The following is a 25,999-nucleotide window of genomic DNA, read 5'->3' on the forward strand; positions in this document are numbered from 1 at the left end:
CTGGATATGAGATCCTATAAGAAAAACAAAAATAGAATGGGGAGGATTATTACAAACTCTTTCTAATTTAATGTATTAGGGTTTTCGTCCCAATTAATTGAGGAGAACAAAGGTGGACAGAGTGCCCACCATAGACCACATTAGGTTTATGATTAAAATGAAACATGTCTTGTCTGTGATGGTGGTTTTGATCGCCTCTGCCTATGGAAGATCAGCATCAGAATTGCAAACGGTTGCTGGGCTTCAGTCAGCATCATATCCTCAGGGACCTCAAAGTTGTGCTCCTCTTGTTTTAAAAAATAAAACATTGATTGGTGGAGATGTCAGGAAATGAAAGTAGGTGAGCCCTGTTTTAAAACCAAAAAACAAAAACAAAAACAAAAAAAGGAAAAGGAGTAATTGCAACTTGTAGTTTTTCTTCCCTGGGCCTCTGGCAGTGGGAGCCACAGATACAACAAAAATAACAGCAGCCCACACTGTGTGCTTAGCATTTCTGTCCTCTCGTTCGTTTACTCTCCGCAACAGCCCCTGGCCCTCTTCTCCTGGCTCAGGTGCTCTGCAAGAAGAAAAGGGGCAAAATGCAAAGAGTTATGCTAAAGCTTGTATTTCAGCTTAGCCTCAACCTCTGACCTCTCCCGTTGTCTTAAACAAAACATCTGCTTATATCTGGTTTATACACTGTTCACAAAAAGCGAGCAATCCAGATAAGCCAAGCTCTGTGCGTCATCCTACTTGAATATGTCCTAGTAATTTGGCACACATCCAGGCTTCCTCCTCTTTCGGGGTTGCATTTGACACGTCCAGAGAATCATTGTTTTCCTGTTGGAGAAAAGGCATAGTGAGCAAAGTGACAGTCTCTGGGCTAATAGTGAATCTTGATATCATTGCTCTTCCTATTCCTTGCCACTGAGTCATGATTAAATTTGCTCTTTGATATGATCTCTCTGATCTGGAGAACCGATTGAGTGAGTGAGTGCCCAGGAAAACAAACATTTTTCTTTACTTGCCACATTCTTGAATGCTTCTCCAGATTTTTGTCACTAGAGGACAGTGTTGCACTGTCTGAAATAAATACCAGTTTACTGGTACAGATTTCGGCTTTAATTCATGGGCTTCAAGGCCTCAGGACAAGTGGTCCTATCTCTTTTATCCTTCATCTCCCTACCCCATCATTGTCCTGGAAGGTACTCAGATAATGCTACTTGAGTTTTACTAATATAGCTACCATTCTTGAATGCTATGTGCCCAATAGATATAGGATCCAAGTTCCTTAACTCCCTTGCTATGTTGACTCCCCAGTAGCCCTACAGAAAATGGGGATCTAACTGTGTTCGATAATTTTCCTGAGGCTACACAGCCAGTAAATGGCAGAGATAGGATTCACATTCAGGTTGCCTGACCCCAATGTACATCTTTGACCAATACCTAGTAGGGCTTTTCTTGGAATTGCCTAGAACAGACCATTGCAGATGAGCGTTTCATTTGACTGAATAGATCAATTCTGACAGGAGAACAACATAGTCCGTCTTATTTCTCTCTATTTGCTTTGAGGATCTGACTGCATTTTCATATGTTTAATCCTGTCCTTTCCAAGGATTCAGGTGAGACTGGGATGCTCTGGACCAGCATTGTCCAATAAAAGTGCAGCGAGCGCTACAAATGAGAGCCACAGGAGGCTTCAAATTTTTCCATGAGCTACACTGAGAATTAAAAAAAAAAAAAGAAACAGATACAATTGTTATTTTAATTATATATTTTATTTAAACATTGAGATATTTTGCACTTTTTTTTTTTTTTTTTTTTTACTAAATCTTCGAAATTCAGTGTGTATTTTACCCTGACAACCCAGCAGGTGCCCCACAGTCACATGTGGCTGGCAGCTACCATAGTGCATGCTTGCACCTCTCGCCTGTGTGTCTCAGCATCCGCCTCCATTTTCCCCCACAGGAGCAGGAATAAGGGCTGTGTCCAGGGCTGCCTAGCAGGCCTGGCTATGGCGTCTGTGTCCCATCTCCACCCATTGGGGAAGTGCAGAGTTCAGTTACTTTATTGAATGCACCAGTCAGTGGAAGAAGAAAATCTTCAGTCTGACTCAGGACTCTGTGCTTTCCTTCTCCACTTGCTGCTTCTTTAAGTCTAAAGTTAGAAGTGCTTCCTGCCCCCCAAATCTCTCCCTCCTCCCCCAATTAATTCAAACTGTCACCCATTTAGGTTCTGCCAGCCAGTATCTGTTGAATCAGAAGACCTTCTGTAGTACCCGAAGCCTTCAAAAGCTGGACAGCACAGCAAGCATTTTCTAGGGTCTAGAATCATAGCCACCTTAGGTGTGGAAGTTAACTCTTTCTTTAAGCAAACCATCCATCCACTCTAACCCGTAGGGGTGGCTCGGTGGTTGAAGATTGGCCTATCTACCAGGAGGTCATGGTTCTATTCCTGGTCAGGGCACATGGCCGGGTTGTGGACTCGATCCCCAGTAGGGGGTGTGCAGGAGGCAGCCAATCAATGATTCTCTCTTATCATTGGTGTTTCTGCAACCACTCTAGAGGAGGTCTCAGGAAAACTAGTTGTATACTGCTGTTTGACTGGTAGCAGGACCCCTATTTTCACTTCCTGTTTTCATGATAGACATTGGATTCCAATGGTCTGGCTAAAAGAGGGAAGAGATGGAGGCATTGTCCCACCGGTATGGCTACCTGCACTAATGGACTTTGGCACACTGCCCTTTCAAAATGTCTGGCACAGAGGGCTAGAGACTGTTGATGATTAATAATTCAAAACCAGGTCTGGAAGAACATTACTCTAATGTAACTTTTACATTTCCGGAGGACTTTTTTGCTGTGAAGAATAAGGCATAGTCTTGCATTGTCCCCATTTCAGAAAAGAGAAGACCAAGGCATGGAAACCTTGTTGGATTTGCTGATGCCATGGGTAACACTTCAGCAGAACCTGCTCTCAAAGTCTCTAGTTTTAGCCAAGTACCTCTCTTATTCAAAAGATCTGTTAGCCAGTTAAAACATTAAACCTAAATGTTGCTTTTGAAGGTGATTTTTATGTTCTTCTCTGACATAAGCTGTTGCAGGTTATGTTTTAATTTAAATTTTAAAAAAAAGTTCTTTCTGGTTCAATTAAAAAAATATCATTTGTGAAACAAATGCTTGGGTTCGCACTGTGGTCCCAAAGGACGTGAGGGGACTCTCTATGGAAATACCCACTTAATATTCATTAAATGTCTCCTGCACTGCAAGCATATCAGTCCTTCTAGGCTGGGTTCCTGAGGGCAGTGACTGTAGCTCAGTGCTGTTTGCATTCCCCGGGCCCAGCACAGAACATGGCAGGGATTCTTCAGGTTTGTTACTGAGCAAGAAACAGAGAGACAGTAGTACCTGCTTTCCAGGTCCTCACGAGCTCCTCAGAACCACAGCAGCTCCCTCTATGCAGTCCTTCCAGCCTGGAAGCACTTTAGGACCTCGCTTCTCCTCACCTTGGTTGTTTCTAATGTTCACTTCTGTGGAGTTTGGCCCCTGAAAGTGACTGGTTCACAGCCACCTGGTACCAATTAGTGGTACCAGTGACAAGGTGTATGCCATCACTTACCTTATTTCATCTCCGTTTTGACTTTTTGCTGGGTTAAAATAAGCCTCACCCGCATAGAGGAGAGAGAAGCATAATGGCTATGAATAACGTTAATGTTGAGACAGGTATTGTTTCTAAGCTGACACTAAGTCGTGGCATTGGAAACGAAGGGATGAATTGGGTATGTACCAACCAACCAGCTATTTGCAATTCTGGAACCTGAAGCACAGACTGTGAGGGGTTGTGGAAACTAAACAAAGGAATTGGCCAGATTCCAAAGTAAACCATGAGAAACATGAATTATGAATGGTGCTGTGAGGGTTGTAATTGCTAGCCATAGAAACCAGCTTTAGCTTTGTTGTCTGAAGGCTAGGTGGAAAACATGTCCTCAGAGAACTGCCTGTCATAGTACTGTTAAACAATTTGCATATTGTTGTGCTTAGCTCAACTGGATGTTCCCTCCAGGTCTCTGTGGAGAGCAGCTCTGGAGCTGTTGCTGATGCAGCAAAGTCCCTGTTTGGGTTATGTTTGTGTCTGCTGCCCCGGCCACAGACTTTATCCTGTGCATCCAGTCACGGAGGAGGGAGGGTCGGACACGGTGTTTCCATCCAGTTGGAGTATGCAGAAAGGGTTCAAAACCAATTAGAAGGCCAACCAATAGTTTACGCTGTGGTTCTCACTGATACAGAGAAGGGACTAGAGCTGCAAAGGCACCCTGTCTCGAGGTAGACTTTGAAATAGCCCTTTACAGCTGGCTTTGTTGAACACAGAAGAAGGAATCAGATGAAGAGAGTAACTCCCAGGAGGAAAGGATGGAGAAATGGATCTAGTGTTGTAGGGGGAGGAAAGCACGAGAGAATGTTGACAGTGGGGAGATGGAAGGAAGCCACGTGAAGGAGGGCCTGTCCCAGCCATGTTGGTGTGAATTTTTACTTTGCATCCAGACGTCGTATAATCTTAATGCCAGAGAAATGACCCGAAGGTTGCATTCTGGGAAGTTTAGACTTGACCACAGCTTGGCCTGGAGGGCGAAGAGGCTGAAGTAAAGAAGACTTCCTCAGAGTTTCTGGAATAATCCAGACATGAGTGTGGACCTGAGAGTGGAGTAGAGACTGGGTCAGGGAAATGGAGGAGCAGCAGACCTTCGCAGAGTGGAGAGGGGAAGAGCAATTAATTCAACTTGTAGTTTTAAGTACCCGATTATCTGGGAGTAAATGTTTCTTTGGTAAGAGGCTGAAATCACTGACCAGGAGCAAGGCAGTCAGAGGGGAAGCCCCATTTCTGGGTTCGGGGGTGGGAGGTTTTATTTTGTTGTGTGTGAAGTAGTAGCACAATTTCCAAGTGGAGATTCACCAGGGACATGGCTGTCCCCAGAGCCACACTGACTTAATGGGCACATGGCCCCCACAGCTAACCATTTGGTTCAGAACTCTAGGTAGCTTGTTCCCTCGGTGTTTTTGGAAACCCTACCATCTTTTACCAGTTAGGTCATTATTGTTCTTTAGAAGCTTTCATTTAATGTTAACCCTCTGGCCCTAAGATGTTAGTTTATGAAGCACCTACTGTTCGTTTTCAGTCGATGTGGCAGGAGTTTGTCAGCCCCAGATGTTGGGATGGCCATCTGGGGCCCGCAGTTGAAACATAACCCTCAACCCAGCCCCAGAACTCCAGGTGCATGCCTCTGACCCCCTCATGTCAGCATTTCCACCTGGCACCTCAAGCTGCCTTGTTTAAACCTGAGTCCATTCGTAGTCCCTCTCCCTTGTCCCTTCCCTGGTTTATTCCTCCCTCCCCTCCCCCCCAGGTTCTTCTTTTTCCAGTCTTATCTGGACCCTGTGCATTCCTGGCTCCTGCACTCACCCCTGCCACATACCCCTGCCACATGTCCCTGCCCTGGGCTGTTCCCGGTCTAGGAGATCTTCCACATGCCAGGCTTGCCCTTTAGAAACAGGTCAGATCACTCTCTGGCCGCAGGTTTTTCCTGGTTCCCAGTCCTGGCCTGTAAAAGTCTGAAGCATGTGGAAGACGAGCAAGGCTTTCTCAGGGTGGCACAGGCATGCCTCTCTGGCCGCCTCTTAGGCTCGGCGCCGAATTCCCCGTATTCACGGAGCACACCCTTCCCTTCCTCCTCACACTGGTGAACTCTGCCTCAGGCCCCCGTTCTGAGGGTCTCTTTCCTCACACAGCCCACTCCAGCGCTCCCATAGGATGCTAGAATACATGGGTTGTGGCCTGTCCATTGTTAGCCAGGAGCTCCTGGAAGGCACTGGGCATGATCATCATCTTTCCTTCTCCCATTGATGAGCATCTTTGGTTTTGAATGTGCTAAAACCACCCCGAGCCGTGGTTAGAAAGGCTACAGTGAAACTATTGATTCAGCAATATTTTCTTGAGCCTATGCCATGTCTCAGGCACTTCCATCTTTGCCGGTTGTAGAATGTAATTGCTATAGTTCTTTCAGAAAGCGGTTTGTTTAGCCAGCTGCAGCCTTAAAAATATTAATCACTTAGACCCAATAACAGGAAAAAAACATTATGCTTAGAAATGTTCATCACATTGCTCTTTATAATAGCAAATATTATCGGGATATCCAATGACAGGGAAATAGTTAAACTTGACATTTCTAAGGAAAGTTCTGTTATCTGACATGCTCAGTGTAAGTAAGATGATGCTAAGTAGGGAAAAAGAAATCAAGGTCCAAAATGGTTAGATGATATGACTACAAATATATAAAAATGGATAGGAAAAAAGTGAGGGACATGTCTAGAGATAGTGAATGCACAAGGGAGTTTTAAATAATGTTTTCCTACTTTGGTATTCCAGCTGTCTTAAAATGGATGTTACTCATAATAGCAATGACAACAATAGCTTCAACAAAACAGGCTAACTAGATATAAAAAAAAAAAGCTCTGCTTTTTTGGATGCTGTATCTCAAAAACTAACTTTAGTTTCCCCCTTTCAGTTTGTAGCTCTGAATACAGTTTCTGAGTGTCTGTTTTCTCTGGTCAACGGTGATGATATGTTTGCAACCTTTGCTCAAATCCAGCAGAAGAGCGTCTTGGTGTGGCTGTTCAGTCGCCTATATTTATATTCCTTCATCAGCCTTTTTATATATATGATTCTCAGCCTTTTCATTGCGCTTATTACGGATTCTTATGACACCATTAAGGTAAGTAATTATCAGGATTTCCTGCCAAGAAAACTGAAAAATCTGTGTAGATTGGAGCATAGGAAAATACTTTTCTCCCCACTTACTAAAAATACTACATTTTACTTACATTTTGAAGTTTTGTAGGAAAGAGAGTGTTGGCCTGGTCAGCTAGCTGAGTTGATCAGAGCATTATCCTGATACGCCAAGGTTGTGGCTTCAATCCATAGGCAGGACACATAAAAGAACCAACCAGTGGATGAGTAAATAAGAACAACAAAGCAATGTTTTTCTATATATCTCTTTCAAATAAATTAATATTTTTTTGTTTTTTAAAAAAATACATTTTATTGATTTTTTTTTACAGAGAGGAAGAGAGAGGGATAGAGAGTAAGAAATGTTGATGAGAGAGAAACATCAATCAGCTGCCTCTTGCACACCTCCTACTGGGAATGTGCCCGCAACAAGGTACATGCCCTTGACCAGAATCGAACCTGGGACCTTTCAGTCTGCAGGCCAACGGTCTATCCACTGAGCCAAACAGGTTAGGGCAAATTAATAATTGTTTTTAAAGAAAAACAAAGAGACTTGTTGGATGTTGGAGTTTAATTTTAAATATGCATTTAAGACATCATCCCTGTCACCCAGGTCAGGGTGACTGATTTAGAGGTGTGGTGGGAAGAGAAAGGCAATGGGTAGAGATAGTTTAGAAAATTAAGTAGTTCGACTGTTAGTCGCAGCACTGACAGGCGTACTTGCCTGTCCTGGAACTGAGGTTTTGAGTGGTAGATGTCAGTGGTAAGGGGTTCTCACCACCCTGACAACTGTTCAGATATGGGAATACCTACATACTGGATGACACAACCATTTGTGTGATACAGGTTTCCTTTAAATGATGAAAGCTAAGGCTCTTGTGGCTGTTTAACTTCCTATCTTCCTGAGCCACGTGGTGGGTTCTGTATTCTTCCAGTCTGGGTCCATTTAACTGGTTTGTAGCTTGAAGGGTGCTCTGTTGCCTCCAGTGGTGGCCTGTCTAGCAGCAGATGGTCATGCTCAGAAATCCTGTTTCAGACCAGCATTGGAGCAACCAAAGGTGCTATGTCAGTGCCTTGCGGTGTTGTGCTCTTCTTGAACCTTCTCAGATTAAACTCAGAAGAAGCTGATTCATTGGAAATACTCCTGAGCACACTTTTGTGCCTGGGGAGGTTAGTTTCCACATGAGAGTGGTGGGTGGCTCTAACAGCAGGGTTGGGCATATAGAGAGAATTGTTGCACACTGCTGCCCCGTGGGTCCCTGCCTTTGATGGCACAGTGTCCCTGTGAGTGAGCCAACTCTTGATGACCTGGTGGATGACCTCACTTAGCATGAGGGGAGAGGGCCTCAGGGTCTTTGTGTCTGCTTGAAAGAACCTACTGCCTTCTGCCCCATTAAGTGACCCTCTTCCATAAAAGTAGAGGAAATAGAGATTACTTCTCAGGCAGGTTCTGCATGGGCAGTGAGGGGAAGAAAGGGGGGTGTCTTACCTGGTCTTGCATTAGTATTAAAACTTTAGTCTTCGGATCATTGCTTTTATATCCCTTACTAGTACACCCCTCCCTGCTTCACCCTGGCACCAGAGGTGTTTTCCTTTGGATTGTTCTCTGTTCCTTGGTAGCCCTCGCTTGGCCTTCTGGAACTGACACTGATTCAGCATTGTTAATATCAGTTCCTGGATCTGACCTAGCAATGTGGGAGAGTTTTATTTTAGCAAAGGTGCGTTTGGTTTTTTGACAAAGGGAGCAATTTCTCATGCTTTACACATAAGGTAACAGCACTGTGTACTTTTTAAAGAAATACCAGCAGAGCGGGTTTCCTGTGACGGATCTTCAGGAGTTCCTGAAGGAATGTAATAGCCGAGAGGAGTGTCAGAAACAGTCCTCGGCCTTCCTGTCCTGCGTCTGCTGTCTGAGGAGGTCGGTATTGTGTTTAATCAGGTCCCCATGCTCCTGAGAGGAACTGCTCTGCTGCCTTAACAACGAGTACTTCCCAGGTGCACACAACACTCAGAAATCAGCTTGTCCTGGGAAAGAACCCATCTTCCCTCCCACAGAAATCGGCTTTAGAAAGGAATTCTAATAAATGATTTCTAGAAAGCTACATGACATGGTTGGACCCTTGTGGGGGTGTTATGAGACTATTATGAGAAGGCATGAATTATGTCCCTCAAGTCAAGAGAATGAACTTTTATGTGGCCAAAGTAAAAAATAATAATAATAATAATAATAAATATACATATTACATAATACATACTATATAATATATATGGTATATATATAATTGATTTCAGAAAGAAAGGGAGATGGAGAGAGAGAGAAAAACATCAATGATGAGACAGAATCATCAATCAGCTGCCTTCTGCATGTCCCACACTGGGGATCAAGCCTGCAATCTGGGCCTGTGCCCTGACGGAGAATGGAACCGTGACCTCCTGGTTCATAGGCTGATGCTCAATCACTGAGCTGTACCAGTCAGGCAACACTCTTAATTTTAGAGGTGGAGCTCTCGGAATGTCAAGGGCATTTTTCCTTTTCACAGTATTTGGTACAGATAACTCCTCTGGACCAGAGCAGGAGACCTGCCTGAGAGGAGGCTGTACATGTCCTGGGCTGGAAATACGTGTCAGTAGCTTTTCGGTGACCAATTGCACTTTGCTGCTGTTCATCAGGACACTTAAAAAAAAGGTCTAGACCAGAGATGTTTAACCATTTTCATCTCACTGCACACATAATTTTAATTACTAAAATTCTGTGCCACATCAAAAAATATTTTTTGCCAATCTGACAAAAAAAAAAGGGTATAATTTTGATTTATTCATACCAGATGGCTATTGTGTTGACTGTTGTCATTTTTTTAATTTGACAATTTAAGGGAAAAGAGGTCAGAGTTCCTGACTAAATAGTCAAATATTGCATGTTTTTAAAAAATTCTTGTGGCACACTGTTTGAAAATCGCTAGTCTAGATCTCAGTGTTAAAGCTTCCACATGGTGGTTTGGAGACAAGAACGGGGGTCAGATGAGGATACGATATTTAATGGTACACGTGTTTGTTTTCATCTCTAGTCAGAGCAGCGAGCTGTTAACTCAAAGTATCCCCTACCCATGTTTTTTGAGAAAGATTCTCTAAACCATATTTCTGAAGGAAGATGGGGAACATAATTGCTGCTTAAAAACCACAGGATGTATTTCCTGCTAATCAATTCACACCGCATCTTGGGATTTGAAATGATCTGCGTGAAGCATTTCCAAAGTATGTCTAGTAAATATGAAATGAAGTCTTCTGAGAAGAGTTAAGTTTTTAAAATCACATTTTATCCTTTCAGAGCATTAAATTGTTCCCATGAAAACTGGGATAAAGGAAAATTAATTTTCTTAATAGGCAGCTACTTCCGAAGAGGCATCTTGTACAAAGAAAGTCTCCCCAAGTTGTTTTTCTAATACGTAGCTGTACAGAACAACAAAAAAGAAATAATCTTAGAATGTAGTTGAGAATTCTGGAGAGTAACCTAGGGGTTTTTGGCGTTTGATTTTTTTTTTTTTTTTTTTTGTGATTGCACCATAACAAGCCCCAGGAGGTTGTTAAATGTTTCTTGTGCAGCCACATAGAATAAGTAAAAGATGTAAGAGGTGAACTTGGAGGTTAGCTAATCAGGTTGGGTCTGAGTGCTGGGGAAAAATATCAGCAGTTTGTCCTAAGATGTGCTAAGGGCTGTTGAGAAGATGCCCGAGGCAAAAAGAGGGACAGGCCCATCATTAATGAAAGAATTAAATGGAACAGGAGAGTCCACTAAAGGAAATCTACTGAAAAAACAAGGATGTTGAAAGTTTTGAAAAAAGTGGATATAAAAAAAATTAAAACAGGAGTGGCTATTACCAAAAGATAATTATGGGTGAAATCAGCTAGAACAGCTTTAGCCATGTAATCAAATCAAAGCCTAGATCTAGGGGGCTTTTGATGGACCTTGCAGAGAGTAAATGAAGATCTTAAGGCCTGATGAAGGAAATGGATTATTAGTATCCTGGGCCTTGAGACCAAGTGATGGCTTTGACTCCATAAAACATTAAGTATACCTGGATATATCTGAAGGCTAGGAGCCAAAGAGTGGAATAAAATTGAGGAAGGCTATGAATGGAGAGTAAATATTGGAGGAAGACCTCACTGAGAAACCCAAGTAGTTAGGAAGGGCGTTGTGAGTATTGGTGTGTGGGCCCCTCTCCGGGCCCATGACAGACAGCAGTCCAGCAGCCACCGCAAATGGATTCTCCTTCAGTTATTGATGGAGCCTTTAGTCTGATCATTAGAACTCCTGTGTTTTCATTTTGGACCCTGCGAGTTATCAAATGTGTCCCATGACCCCTCCTAAACCTCTTGGTTCTTCGGTGTCATGAGGGTGAACAGATGACCTCTGATACCTCTTCCAGTTCTAATGTTATGTGGTTCTTTGGAAAGATGTGCCTGGTTGAACAGATGCGGAATTTACCTTTCGCCTTCTCTACTGCAGTGAAGGATAGTCTGCGGTTCCAGTCATTAAGAAGGCTTGTCAAGGAAAGGAGATGGAGGGTCCCAAAGAGGTAGACAGCTCCTCCAAGTTGCCAAAAGCATCTGCTCAAACCAAAATAATGTCAAATGCCCTTCTTAATTTTTCCCCTTTTTAATGTTCCACTTAGCATGTTGATAACCTATGCATGCCTAAAATATGAAGTATTTCTATTCCTTCCCAAAATTTTTTAGTCATAATCTCTTTTCTGCTACCCCCTCCCCTTTTCTGTTGTAGGAAAGCAAGTGATGACCACTTGATGTTTACTAACTAAAATCCTTCTGCCAAAGATAGTCAAGTTTGGGCCTCCTTATCCAGTGACAATGCAGATGGACCTCGAATGGCTTGGACCAGCATGTCCAACATACTGATGTTTAATGTGGAGTGGGAAAGAGGACTGACTGTCAGCTGGCTGACCACAACTGCAGTTCCAAAGTTCCTTTTTTATACCCTTGGATGATGAAGCATAGACCATAGGCAATTACTGGGCATTAGTGCAATAGATTAGTGATAATGAAATTCTTTTAATTTATGACATGACAATGTTGGGATGCAAAAAAAAAAAAAAAATCACATTTCAGAATGTGCAAAACAATGGTGTTTAAAACCACACATTGAAAGATGTGTGTTTATCCTCAAAATAGGGGTTTGTTTTAAAAATGATTCTTGGCTTAGATGACATTTCGTAAGTCATGGTCTGCACAGAGATAAAGTTGGTTGCAATTTCAAATTATAGACTCAAGCTGAAAATCTATTCGGCCATTTAAAGATGACATTTCAATCAACAAAAAGACACTTGTTGGCTGGTTTTCCTGTGGTTTTCTTCTGTATGATACGAAGCAACCGCTGGTATAGTGAGATGAATAGGAAACACCTTTTACTTGTGCTGATTGTTGATTGTACACAGGACACATGGAAGTAAACTATAGCAGAGCTCATTCTTGTTAGCAAACTGACTCTACTGGGATGGGTATTTACCCTTGTCAAGCTTGGAAAGATGGCATTTTTTTTTTACCTAAATAAATTTATTTTTATCATAATATATGGAATTACTAGTATTTTTTTTTAATTGTAGACTCTCTTAACATCTACCTAGTAAACAAAACAAAACATGTCATATCATGCCTCTGGTCTCCCAAAAGGATTTCCCATTTTCTTAAAAGCAGCAGAGACATGGGCGCTAACATAAAGAAGTTATTCAATATATATTTATAATAATGACTGCAGAGATTAAGATCACTGTATGCATAGTTTTATTTCATACTTGAGCTATCTCATGGGTCAACTATTTTAAATTTATTGGTGAAGAGTAGAATTTGAATTAAACAGGACCCTCATCCCAGGGCTCATTCTCTTTCCCCCTGCCCCTCCCTGCCAAGTCCCTACTAGATTTTCCGTCTTATGCCCCCTGACTTTCTCCTTGTCCCTACACTTTCTCCATGTGTCTAAGCCATGAAAATCATCCAGTTAATACCACTAAAGAGTATATAAGATGAGTGACTCGTGTTTATACACAGAATACTTTGCTAACATTATAATTTTAATTAACTTATTTTCTTACCAAAACAAATGTCAAAAGTTATATTTCCCTTCCAAACTAATGAGCCTTTAACTGGGGTTTCTGCAGTCAGTTGCATGACTCCAGAATCAGGTTTGCAATTAGATCACTTACTTATTTCTGAGTGTATTCCCAATACTTAATTTGTCTCTGAATAGAGTTGCTATTCAAGCCTTTCCAGTAATCTGCAGCCGTGACTGCCATTTGAATAGAAGATTAATGATGGTCTTCCATGCTCCTGCTTTTCTTTTATTGGCTTTCATGTTTCCTTATTTTTTTTCCCCTCCAGTGGGACAGAATACTTTCAGGAAGGAAAATCTTTTTTTCATGGTTACCCTGGATCTGTGCCAACATTTTTCTCTCTTTTTAATACATTTAAATGTGTCACTTTACCAACTATATTATCTGTTCAGATTTTATTGAACAATGTTGTTCTCATAGCTCTGCTCATATGCAGTTAATAAACACTCTGGGACAAGCCATTTTCTCTCCGACCCTAGGCTTCTACTTGGAGAGCTCACTGTGAAAGTTAGGAGACGTACTCTCCACCTGCTGACTTCAGTTTTGGATCTCCAACTCTTGTAGAATGTACCTTCTTGGTTGGCAATGACACCCTCAAAGCCAGATGCAGCATCCTTAAGCTCATTGGCTGGAGGTGGTAGAAAATAACACCTAGACAAACTTGAGTTAAAATCTGGCTTACCCTTTGCTTTGTGGCCCAGAGCAAGTTCCTTTCTGCTTGGAAGTGGCAAGGATAAACCTGTGGGATTGACATTTAGGTCAAATAACTCATGCAAGGCCTGGTATTGAACTGAAACCTGAGCCATTCTTTCCTTTTGATTTTCTGCCATGTTAGTATACAGGTTCCATAGGACTAGGGAATAGTGAAGACATTAAGACATTTAGTCTGCAGCCTTCTGTCTGAGCTCCTATCTTCCTTCTACTCTGTGAATCCCCTTGCACAGGTCACACTAGGCCTGTTTCCTCATCTGTAAAATGGGGATTGTGAGGATTAAATGTCAAAACATGAAGTGTGAAGAACAGGCCATGATTCATAAGTGCTCAATGAATATTAGATCTCAAAAAGCTTTTCTTGCATGGTCTACAAATGTGCAGATCTATTCACTTAGAACCAGCCAGGGAGATCTTTATTTCATAACTAGTGGCCTGGTGCATGAAATTTGTGCATGAAGGAGAAAGGGTGGGTGTCCCTCAGCCCAGTCTGCACCCTCTCCAATCTTGGACCCCTCGGGGGATGTCTGACTGCTAGTTTAGGCTGCAGGGATCAGGCTTAAACTGGCCGTTGGACATCCCTCCTACAATTTGGAACCGCTGGCTCCTAACTACTGGCCTGCCTGCCTGATCACCCCTAACCACTTCTCCTTGCAAGCCTCATTGCCCTCTAGACTGTATACCTGCCAGCCTGATCGATGCCTAACTGCTCCCCTGCTGGCCTGATCACCCCAACTGCCCTCCCCTGCTGGCCTGGTTGCCCCCAAGGCTTTTATTAGTAAAATATGACCATCACAGGAAATTTCACAAACCCTGCTTTACAATAATGGCTTGAATCATTGGGGCCAGACACCAAGATTTCCTTTCTTTGAATAGTGGAAGGACTATTTATCTTGTCTTAAGTTGCCCTGAGCATCAAATGAGATAATGATTTAGAAAAGTATCAATATAAAAGCACCATATAAACACAACTGTCTTTTTCATGTACTGAAAAGACAATAAAGTAGTAAAATGAAAAACACTATTTCTATTTTCCCCCTTCCTTCCTTTACAGCCTTTATTTAAACTTTGAAATTTATAAAAATTTCACTCCTATTTTCATTTATTTATATTCAATATTATTTTGTATTAGTTTCAGGTTTTATATTAGTTACAGAATAGTGGTTAGACAATCATATACTGTACAAAGTGTTCCCTGATATTTCCAGTACCCACCTGGCATCATACCATCATTACAACACTATTGACTAATTCCCTATTTAAATGACAATGGGTTTACAGGTTCCTTTCAATCTTTCTTTTGTGTTGCTCATCCTTCCTTTTCTTTCTCACTTCTTCCCTCATTTTCCTTATATAGTATCTCAATTGGCCATTAAAGCTCAGTGAAGGCACTGGGACATGCTTAATCCATTTTACAGACCAGGACACTGAGGCCAATTCCAGTTGGCTGTGAATTGGACTCAGCATGCAGGGAGCACTCACAGCTGCGTTCTCCGCCCTTTTAAGGGGCAGCCGCTGGGAAAACAGAACAGACCTCCCCGTGAGGCTTCTGAGCCTCATTCTCAAGCACCTCTTCATCACAGAAGCTCCACATTCTTTTCTCTCCCCTGCCCAATACCCCCATTCTTTACTGCCTCCCCTACTGGGGAGCAGATGGTAGGCTTCTCACTCTCTGTGCAGGCTCAGGCCTCCGTGGGACAGGAACTGGGGCTGGGTGGGTGCGGGCTTGCTTTTGGGCTGCTCGGTGGGAGCAGGAGTCTCCACCTCTCAAGTGTGCAGGTTGTAGGGGTGAGGCCCTGTTAGTGCCAGGAGCTTTGCTGAACTGCTGCAGGGGGGTACCCGGCATTGCAGCATCTCTCCACTGAGGTGTTGCCGTCCCTCAACCCCCACCTCAGCGCTGTAGGTTCCCGCACCTCCACCTGGTCATAGTTCCACGCTGGCAGTCATGCCTCTTGTTTCCTGCGGGGCCATTGCAGAACCTCGCTCTTCATGGGCAAGGCAGGTCCCCACCTGCTGGCCCCCTGAGCTGGCCCAAGTGTTGTGGGGTCGAACCCTGGGTTCAAAATAAGACCACCGGAGGCTGATGATTGATTAAAAAAAGCAGGCAAGGATTTATTGAACTGGCCAGGACAGCCGCAAGAGCACCACACGCAGGTGGAGTCCATACTCACATCCACCCCGTTCCAGGTGTAGGCAGTCCTTTTAAAGGTCTAAACCACAAGAATTTTCCTTTGTTCTAAATTCCAAATTCTAAAGGTTTGGAATAGCCCAAAGGAACGTTCCCAGCCACATCCTGCTGGACATTGAAATATGGCCCTCCCTTGTGATAGCCGATAATACAGAAGCAGAGCTCAGCGGTTAATCTCTAAAGGTTATCTACAGTTTCTATCCCTGAAGCTACTGAGTCAGTGGGAATCAATCTCCTGTAGTTCTGGTCCCAGGCACGGGAAAATTAACTTAGCTTCCAGGTCTCCATCTAGAAGCTGTGGTAACTACCCAATTGTTTAAGCAAGTAAGCTAATGCCAAAGCCAGAGTAGCAGGGTTAAAATTCAAACAGCAGTTTTTACCCAAGTATGGTTGCTACCATATTTCACAAGCCCAGGTGTATCCCACCTCAGTGCCCCTTGGGCTGCCCTCCTCCTGGCCGAAGCCACAGTGCTCACCCGGGAGCCACCCCTTATGTGGGCCAAGAAGGATAAAGCCCAAAGGGAGTGAGTCTTGAATCCCCACATCCCCTTCTCCGGAGTTCCTCCTGCACCTCCTCTCTGTTTCATGTCTTGAACAGGCACCAGGTGTTATTATATAGGATGAGCTCACCACACACACTGGTGAACTTTGTTCTAGATAGGACTGTCTGTGTGCAAATGTCTCACATCTAATTCTGTCCTGGTGACAATAATCAGCTCATCTGTGAAAAGCTTGCACTTAGCTGTGGAGGGGCACAGGCATGAGCAGCCTAAGTGTCCTGCCATTAGGGACCTGTCACTCCTGATGGGAGGCTTAAGGTCTCCAGTGTGCACAAGGTGTCAAAACCCTAGTCCTTTACCCTGAGCAAGCCTCTCCATTCTCTACCAGAAGCCCTTGCCTTAACCAAATTAGCAAATGAAAAAGGGTGAGAGGGTGTCCAGGAAAAGCTCTTAATGAGACTCAAATCACTAACCTTTTCTCCACCTGCCCTCTCCCCCCCACCCCCCAGCAACCCTCCCGAGAACCAGTATCTTTTTTTTTTTTTTAATTATTATCTGTGTACATATTTTAACATTGCCCCCCGCCCCCATACATACCCTCCCTCCCCAGAGTTTTGTGTCCATTGGTTGTACTTATATGCATGTATACAAGTCCTTTGGTTGATCTCTTATCTCCCCCAGATCTCCCTACTCTCCCCGCTGTAATTTTACAGTCTACTTGTTGCTTTACTGTCTCTATATCTATCTTTTGGTTTGTCAGTTTATAATGTTTTTTAATATCCATAAATGAGTGAGGCCATGTGGTATTTCTCTTTCATTGACAGGCTTATTTCACTCAGCATGATGTTCTCTAGTTCTATCCAGGTTGCTGCAAATGATGAGAATTCCTTCTTTTTTATGGCAGCATAGTATTCCATTGTGTAGATGTACCAAAGTTTTTTGATCCAATCATCTGCTGACGGGCACCTAGGCTGTTTCCAGATTCTAGCTATTGTAGACTGTGCTGCTATGAACATAGGGGTGCATATATCCTTTCTGATTGGTGTTTCTATTGTAGTTTCTTGGGATATATTCCTAGGAGTGGGATTACTGGGTCAAATGGGAGTTCCATTTTCAGTTTTTTGAGGAAACTCCATACTGTTCTCCACAGTGGTTGCACCAGTCTACATTCCCACCAGCAGTGCACGAGGGCCGAGAACCAGTATCTTAACAACAGTAGAAGTTCCTGACTGGTGGAGGACTAGGGGTAGAATATCAGGTCTTTTGATGTAGGGGCAAATGGCCAGTCACACTCTAGTGCCTGAGGACCTCCCTGAAAAGTAGCCCAGCACTGTCACTGAAATTCAGGGGGCCCTGTAGTCACGGGGGAAGTATATTCAATGAACGACTATGATGGTCTTGACTACAGATTGCTCCTGTCAGAATAAAGAGCAGTGATGCTTGAAGATATGATTCCATTTGAGTGGTGAACCCGCAATGCAATATGCAGACCCTGTGTCATAGAAATGTACACTTGAAACCTATGTGATCCTATTAGCCAATGTCACCCCAATGAATTCAATTAAAAAACATATGACTCCACCTGTCTGAACAATTCAACTGGGCCCACCACTAACCACAGTAAAATTGCATGGCTAGACCCCATTTTACTGCTCTCAGTTTCACCTTTAATTTCATATAACTTGAGCAAATTTTTATTTTGTGACTCCTGACTTGACATTTGAACATCTCAACCACAGTAGTCCAATAATGCTGGGTCTTTCTCTACTGAACTCCACACTACTTGTAAAAATTGCAGGTAACTCTGGGTGGCAGGTGAGTGAGGCCCTCACACATGCCACCCTGAGCACAGCATTCAGGTTTTAGGCACCAGAAGAAGGACATTGAACCATAGGCAAGGGGTTAAGAAACTGGTGATTGGACATGCTGGACTAAGTCCTGAGTGCCTTTGCTTTCCCCTTTTCCCCACTTGAGACACTCTGGGCTCTGGATATTGATCCTAAGCAGGGCCAGCTTTGTTGCTCTGTGTCCTGTGTGTTCCCGAAGGAACACTTGGTTTAAGGCTCTGCTATCACCGTCTTGCAAATTTTAATAGTTTGGGTTTTTTGTTTTGTTTGTTTGTTTTGTTTTTTAATATGGCATCCCTCCAGTTCCAATATCAGAAAATGTTCAGTGGAGCTTTTGCTTGAGGAACCAATTTCTCTACTGTTATGTAGCAAATTCCGATTATAAAAAAGTATAACTCAGTGAATAACTCAGTGGTTAGAACATGGCCGTTTAGGGAAAGGCTGGGAAAACCAGCATTGTACTTTTTCTTTAAAACAATTTAAATGTAATGAAAGGAAAGGGTGAATCTGAGTAGAAGTTGCTTTAGAACAGACATTTGGATACACCATTTTTCTCAGTCTCTGTCCTTATAAGTGGCCATGGAGCTTCTTCCTAACTCAGAAAAAAAAAAAAAAAATGGAGATTAAACTGCGGTTGGAGATATTGATCAATATAGTTTCCATATTGCACACATGGGCAGGTTGATACTGGGCTGCTTACTTAATCCCTGCTCCTTCCCCACTTCTGCCCTTCCCTCCCTCATACCCTACCTCCCGTTGATGCTTAGCTTCAGTTTATGGCTTTCTATTTAATGTTTTTGCCTTGACAGAGAATCAGCTAATGGTGGTTCATCTTCTAAACTCAAGGACATTTGCCCAGTTGCCATGTGACCTCCGACCTTGCATGGAAAACCCTTTGGGACCTGCTGCACACATGGCCTTTCCAGCACTCTCTCCCAGGTCTCTGTAGCCCTTGGCATTCAGCACGCAGGGCCTGCCTTTGAACAGGAAGGAACCTGTAGAGTTGTTCAATACGCCGTATTGGAGGAAACAACCTGTTAGCACTGGGAAGGCTTCAAATCAACCAAATCTCAAAATAGACACCCAAGTTGTTAGGGAAAGCAATACAGTCCATGGCTGTTCTACCATGGGCTCATTTACAGCAAATGCTGCTGCAAACCAGTGGGTAAAAACAATGGCAAATGTTTCTCTGGCCATCTGTGCCAGGGAGCCAGGCAGTGAACGAGAAGCTAAATGAGCTACAGACGAACATTTGCTCACCACCTCATGTAACAAGGGCAGCAAAGCTCTGACTTTTTAAAGACCCCTGAGAGCTACTGACTGTGGTGAATGGGAGAGACAATTTATTAGCATGATGTATGTTTCTTAGTTTCTAATGACACATAAATTATCCCATGAGCCATGATGCATATGGTTTAAAGAGAATTTTAAATGAAAGTCATTTTTTTCCCCTAGCAACACTAATTGTCTAGCAGCGGTAAATTACTCATCCCCCGCTGCCTGTGGGCTGTGGTCATCACTCTCTCCTGGAGGTGGAATGGATGCCCCCAAGAGGGATGTTTGCTCTGACAAAGGGAATTTGCATCCTCACATAGGAGCCTCCCGTGTAGGTCTACAGAAGGAGAGCGAGTAAATGGTGCCTTTCAGACTCTGCCCCCTGCCTTCGTGCCATCCTGCCTGTGTTGTCTATGGTAACAGAACAGAGAGTTGGGTCTTGGCTCTTGGTTGCCCTGGAGGGAAAGTAGATAGCTCCTGCCTGCCTGGAGTATGCATTAAGGCCTCTTGAAGAGAACTAGACAATGTTAGGAGAGAGGCTTGAATAAGATACTGTATTTGACCAGAGGGCCAAGGTGTGTGTGTGGAGGGGGATGAGGGTGGGGAGAGGAGAGGGAGAGGAGCTTTCTGGGTAAAAGGAACCCTGCGGCAGAGGCTTGGATGTCTGAGAGAGAACCCGGAAAATGACAGAAAACTAGAGAAATTCTAAGAGAAAGCCATAAGGGCTGTGAATACTATGGAAGAGTTTTAGGCCTAGATGCTGGGTGCTACATGTCCAGGAAAGGCAGAACTGAGAGGGATGGAAGGGGTGGATTGAGCTAAGCAGGGACATCAGATACAAAGCTGCTGCAATCATTCAGATTAAAAAAAAAAAAAAAGGCTGATGCTATAACTCTATAATTAAACACAATAACCAACACAATGAAAAAATTGCCTGAAAATTGTCTCTAAAGAAAATTCCAGATCTCACGTATATGTTTGATCTATCTGCACACATATGTATTTTTTCTCTATTAAAAGACTTTTCAGCTAAACACTCTGTCATTTCCTTGAGAGTTCATGCTGTGGACTATGCATTTAGATGGGAGGGTCCCTTTTCATCACTTTTATTATTGAGAATTATACTTATTAGGATGAGTGGATTAAATGCATTTTTTTCTATCACAGGAGTGGTTCTCCATCCCACATATTTAAAAGAAGCTTAATCAAGACTTCCTGTTTGTGCATCAGCCCTCCCCACCCATCCTATACGTGCCCATGTTCTGAAGAACTGACCTTGGCCAGCCACAGTTTGTGTCTATTCAGGTGGCGAGACTTGTGGGTGTAACTGCTAACAAAGCCAGCCCCATGTCTGTGGTCTGAAGCTTACAGATCAAACAGAGACTTCGTGAGGAGTCCATTCTCCCTGCCCCTCCCCATGACCACTGTCAGGACTTGGGTGTGGGATCCCAGAGGTTCAGAGCTCAGTGTGGCTGCTGGGGAAAGGAGGGTGTGTAAGTAAGCACACGGAGGTGCAGTGTCTTGTCTCCCCGAGGCTGGGCAGTGTGTGCGGGGTGAGGGAGGCTGAGGGCTAGGGCACAGGGAGGTGAACTGATTGAGGGACTCTGAGAAAGCACATGTGGTGCTCCCCCCACAGCCTTGCTGTGGAGGGTGGTAGTGAATGTAGTCATGTTAGAGGCATGCTCTTGCCCAGGTAGACCGACATGGGGGACAGGACAGAGAGGGCGGCACGGCCCCCGCCTCACACATGTTCACAGCAGGCAGCTCAGAGGGTGAGTTACTGAGACAGACACGAGTACAAGCCAAGTGTGCTAGTATCATCAGGAATGTGTCTTTAAGAGATAACTAGTCATCACCTTTCAGCCATGCAGCCAAATAAATTCCAGATGGATTAAAAACATCAGTGTGAAAAACCCAGCCTGCAAGAGAACTAGAAAAATATAGGTGAATATTGATCTGATCCAAGAAGCAAAGGAGGGCTTTCTAAGTTTAAAGCCACAAATAAACTACCAAAGAAAAATCAGATTTACTACATAAACATGAAATATTTCAGAGCATTAAGGATGTAAACAACATGTTTAAAGTGCACCAGGAATAAATCATTGCAGCATCTCTGAGTGGCATGTGCTTTCACCATGTGAGGAACCACCGCAGGTTCCTGGAGGGTCACCTCATGGTAAGCACTGGATTTCCTGGGTCTGTATGTCATGCAGAGCAAGGCTCCTGGACAGTAGCAAGCACTCAAAGTTGCATGTTTTTTTTGTTTGGTTTTAAAAATATATATTTTATTGATTTTTTTACAGAGAGGAGGAGAGAGAAATAGAGAGTTAGAAACATTGATGAGAGAGAATCATTGATCATCTGCTTCTTGCACACCCCCTACTGGGATGTGCCCACAACCAAGGCACATGCCCCCGACCGGAATTGAACCTGGGAGCCTTCAGTCCGCAGGCCGATGCTCTATCCACTGAGCCAAACCAGTTTTGGCCGTTGTATGTTTTTATAAGCCACATTTGGTTCAGTCCCTATTATGTACAGCTATTACTGCTACTCATCCCCACAAACTTCAGCATAAGTATCAGGATTCCATTTACCAAAGAGAAAAACTGGGCCCAGATTAGGTGGCAGAGCCTGGCTTTATACTCAGAGCTTGTGACCCCAAAGCTCCCTTTCCCCTCCCCAGTCACTTTCCCTGTCAGCCTGCTAAGTAATAATCACTGAATAGAATGAAGTGGCAGGAAAAAATGTTTGACCTGCTTAGTGAGAAATGTGACTTCTAGTTTCAAACAACACCATGAGCAACATTCCTTCAACTCACACAATGCTGGTGCAAATGAAAAAAATAATAATCATGTCTTCATGGGGGGGGGGGGGGTTGGAAAGCTCCATAGAAGGTCCCAGCTCTAGCACTCAATTCTCAAGTGATTTAGACCAGTTGTGAAGCTGCCCAAATCCTTATCTGTTGTGCAGGGATAATAACATTGAGAGTCCAGAAAGGTGAAGTAACGTGTCCAAGGTCACACCACGGTAACCACCAGAGCTGGGACTCAGACCCAAGCAGCCCATTTTTACAGCTGCATAGTCCACAAGGTTGAAGTAATGTCTAGAAGATGATGGATGTAGGCAAGCTTTGAAAAGAATGAACTGGACATGCTGGGGAATGGAGATAAACTTAAAAGTATGAGCCTGGGTTTTTGTTTTTTTTTTAATGCAAGAATTGTGAAAGCCGCCGAAACTGGTTTGGCTCAGTGGATAGAGTGTTGGTCTGCGGACTGAAAGGTCCCAGATTCTATTCCGGTCAAGGGCATGTACACTGGTTGTGGGCACATCCCCGGTAGGGGGAGTGCAGGAGGCAGCTGGTGGATGTATCTCTCTCATCGATGTTTTCAGCTCTCTATCCCTCTCCCTTCCTCTCTGTGGAAAATCAAGAAAATATATATTTTTTTAATTGTGAAAGCCAGAGCTTCATAGCGACATCACAGATATTTGACCTCACTACCTATTTTTAAATTCTGTAGCTTAAAATGTACACTGTCAGACTGATCATCCCCCGTCCCCTCCACCCTTTATGGAAACCAGCATGGTGGTGCTGATTAATGAATCAAAATCAACAAGGCCATGTTTAGGATCTTAGCTAGCTTGCCTCTTAAAAGAAAAGAAAAAGAAAAGAGATCACTGCATCCAGTGGGGTGCAGTTTCTGGCGTGTACAATAATGAATCACCGACTAGTTGTGATGGAAAGAAGATAGCCACCCCATAAAACCTCAGCCCAGCACCTCTTTCCCCTCTGTGGCCAAAAGCCAGGAAAGTGGGTGTTAATAATGTGGTTTAATATTGCTCATGTACTTTTCATGCCTCAGTGCAGCATTTGATCATTGACAAAGTCAGCAGTTGTATGCGCATCTCAATTCGTGTATCTTTGGGGCAATGCCCTTCAGAGTCTCTGTCTCTCTAATTTGTTTTTCTGAACCATTTGAGAGTTGGTTGAGTATAGGATGCCCCTTTATGCCTTAATACTTCAAGAAGAGTCTCTAATAAAAATCACAGTACAATGATCAAATCTAGGGGATTTAATATTGATACAATGCTTTTTTAAATCACATCTGCAGCCCATAATTCAATTTCAACAATTGTCTCAATAATTCTCTTTATAGCATGCTTTTCTCTCTGGTACAGGTCCCAATCCAGGCTCACTTCTTCAGCCTTTTTCTTTTTTCTTTTTTTAAAAATATATTTTATTGATTTTTTACAGAGAGGAAGGGAGAGGGATAGAGAGTTAGAAACATCAATGAGAGAGAAACATCCATCAGCTGTCTCCTGCACACCTCCTATTGAGATGTGCCCATAACTGAGATACATGCCCTTGACCGGAATCGAACCTGGGACCTTTCAGTCTGAAGGACGATGCTCTATCCACTGAGCCAAACCGGTTAGGGCCTTTCTTTGTCTTTATGACACTGAGATTTTTGAAAAATACTGGTTATTATTTTGCATAGAGCTCTTTAATTTTAATGTGCTGATCTTTCCTCATGATTAGATTCAGGTTATACATTTTTTACTTGAACACCACAGAAATATTGCTGTGTGCTCTTCAGTGTGTCATATCCAGAGGCACATGACATTGGTGCCCCTCACGGGTGATATTTGATTGCTCAGTCATGATATTTGGTTTCCCCATCATTGTGGTGGCCATAAAAGCTCACTGCTTGGGTCTCCTGCAGCGAGAAGCAGGACGGATGGCTGCCTCAGCTGCTGCGAGGAGAGTGCACTTTCCGTTGGCAGCTCGTAGCCAGTGGGTGATGCACAAAGCCGGGTCCTGCCAGGTAGGAGGGCCCCTCTGATGGACTCCCCATCAACCGGCTGATTCCCTCTTAGAACTGTGCTGTATGTAACACTCTTATCCAACGCTTCATCTTCCACTCCCCTCCTCCCAAATTCTCTTGCATTTCCAATCCTGTCTTGGCGTCTGCCTATTGAATGGTCTGAACTAACGCAAAGTGATACCAAAGGAGGTTGGAGAACACAGGTGGTAAAACGAAGACTCGGGACTGGTTTACTCATTGCTGGAGGGTGAGGTGGCTGTCCTGGGTGACAAGTACAGATACAAGGTGGGGGCCCAGGTGCCGATGATTTTCCTGGTGGCGACCAGGGAAAGGGTCCTGAGGTAGAGAGCGCCATTGCAGCTGCGATGATTCTGGGTGATCCCAGCGTTTGGGAGGTGTGTAAAGGGGTGCGTACAAAGACTGTAGAGGTAGCTGATTACTTGTAACTTGATTGACATTCTGCAGAGGGATGAGAACTGAAGCTGAAGACAAGTAGTTAAAGGTGAAGTAGGAGAAGCAGAAGTCTCAGTGGTAGCTTGCAGGCAGGCCCTGGTCCCCTGCAGTGTAAGAGCAGACCTACTGAGCAGCAGGCTGAAGCTCTGTGAAACTTCCCTGCCCGTGTTTTATAGATGAGAAGGTGGAGGCTCCGAGAGATGCAGTAACTTGCCTTATTCATTCCGGTTTTTGGCAGGTTTGCCTACCTTCAGAGACCTTACTCCTTCTGCAGATACTTTTGTGTGGGGCCCTGGCTTCTCCAGAGGAAGAAAGCCATGGCCGTGGGAGGGAACAGTGCTGTACCATAGTCACTGTGTATTCTATCTCATCCCCTTTTCACTGCAATTTTAACTCTCTCTCTCTCTCTCTCTCTCTCTCTCTCTCTCTCTCTCTCTCTCTCTCTCTTTGGTCTAATCCATGTTCTCCACCTCAAGAATTCAGGTTTACCTTATATAAAGTAAAAGGATCAAACTGTGGAAAAGTATAGCAAGACATTCTAGCTATGCTTATAAGAGTTAAACCCAGCCAGCATGGCTCAGGGTTGAGCATTGACCTATAAACCAGGAGGTCCTGGTCAGGGCACATGCCCGGGTTGTGGGCTTGATCCCCAGTGTGGGATGTGCAGGAGGCAGCCGATCAATGATTCTCTCTTATCATTGATGTTTCTATTTATTTTTTATTTTTATAATAAATCTTTATTGTTCAGATTATTACAGGTGTTCCTCTTTTCCCCCCCATAGCTCCCCTCCACCTGATTCCCCACCCATGCCCTTACCCCTCGCCACTGTCCTCATCCATAGATGTAAGATTTTTATCCAATCTTTTCCCACATCCCTAAACCCCCTTCCCCCTTAGAATTGTTAGTCAACTCCCTTTCTATGTCCCTGATTCTATTATATTCACCAGTCCATTTTGTTCTTCAGATTTTTTATTCATTTGGTTTTTAGATTCACTTGTTGATAGGTATGTATTTGATGTCTTTATTGTTCATAATTTTTACCTTTACCTTTTTCTTCTTCCTCTTAAAGAATATTCTTCAGCATTTCATGTAATCCTGGCTTGGTGGTGATGAACTCCTTTAACTTTTTCTTGTTTGTGAAGCTCTTTATCTGACCTTCAATTCTGAATGATAGCTTTGCTGGGTAGAGTAATCTTGGTTGTAGGTTCCTGCTGTTCATCACATTGAATATTTCTTGCCATTCCCTTCTGGCCTGCATAGCTTCTGTTAAGAAATCAGCTGACAGTAGTATGGGTTCGCCCTTATAGGTAACTAGCTGCATTTCTT

The 25,999-nt window shown here is 43.6% G+C and overlaps 2 protein-coding genes across 6 annotated transcripts in view; one reads left to right on the forward strand and one right to left on the reverse strand.

The window, feature by feature from the left end:
• The window catches only part of MCOLN2 (mucolipin TRP cation channel 2), a 50,600-nt gene extending 38,270 nt beyond the window's left edge, over positions 1-12,330 (forward strand). For all 3 annotated transcript variants that reach the window (XM_084874428.1, XM_084874429.1, XM_084874430.1), the window contains exons 12-14: positions 6,536-6,742; positions 8,553-8,674; positions 11,534-12,330. In XM_084874428.1, the coding sequence (XP_084730554.1) occupies positions 6,536-6,742; positions 8,553-8,674; positions 11,534-11,570 (366 nt within the window). In that variant the 3' untranslated portion in view covers positions 11,571-12,330. The remainder of the gene's footprint in view (positions 1-6,535; positions 6,743-8,552; positions 8,675-11,533) is intronic.
• The window catches only part of DNASE2B (deoxyribonuclease 2 beta), a 684,289-nt gene that overhangs the window by 272,831 nt on the left and 385,459 nt on the right, over positions 1-25,999 (reverse strand). The gene's annotated exons all lie outside the window — the stretch shown is intronic.

The sequence above is a fragment of the Pipistrellus hanaki genome (assembly GCF_964339955.1).
Source record: "Pipistrellus hanaki genome assembly, chromosome: 2".
In the NCBI taxonomy this organism is placed as follows: Eukaryota; Metazoa; Chordata; class Mammalia; order Chiroptera; family Vespertilionidae; genus Pipistrellus; species Pipistrellus hanaki.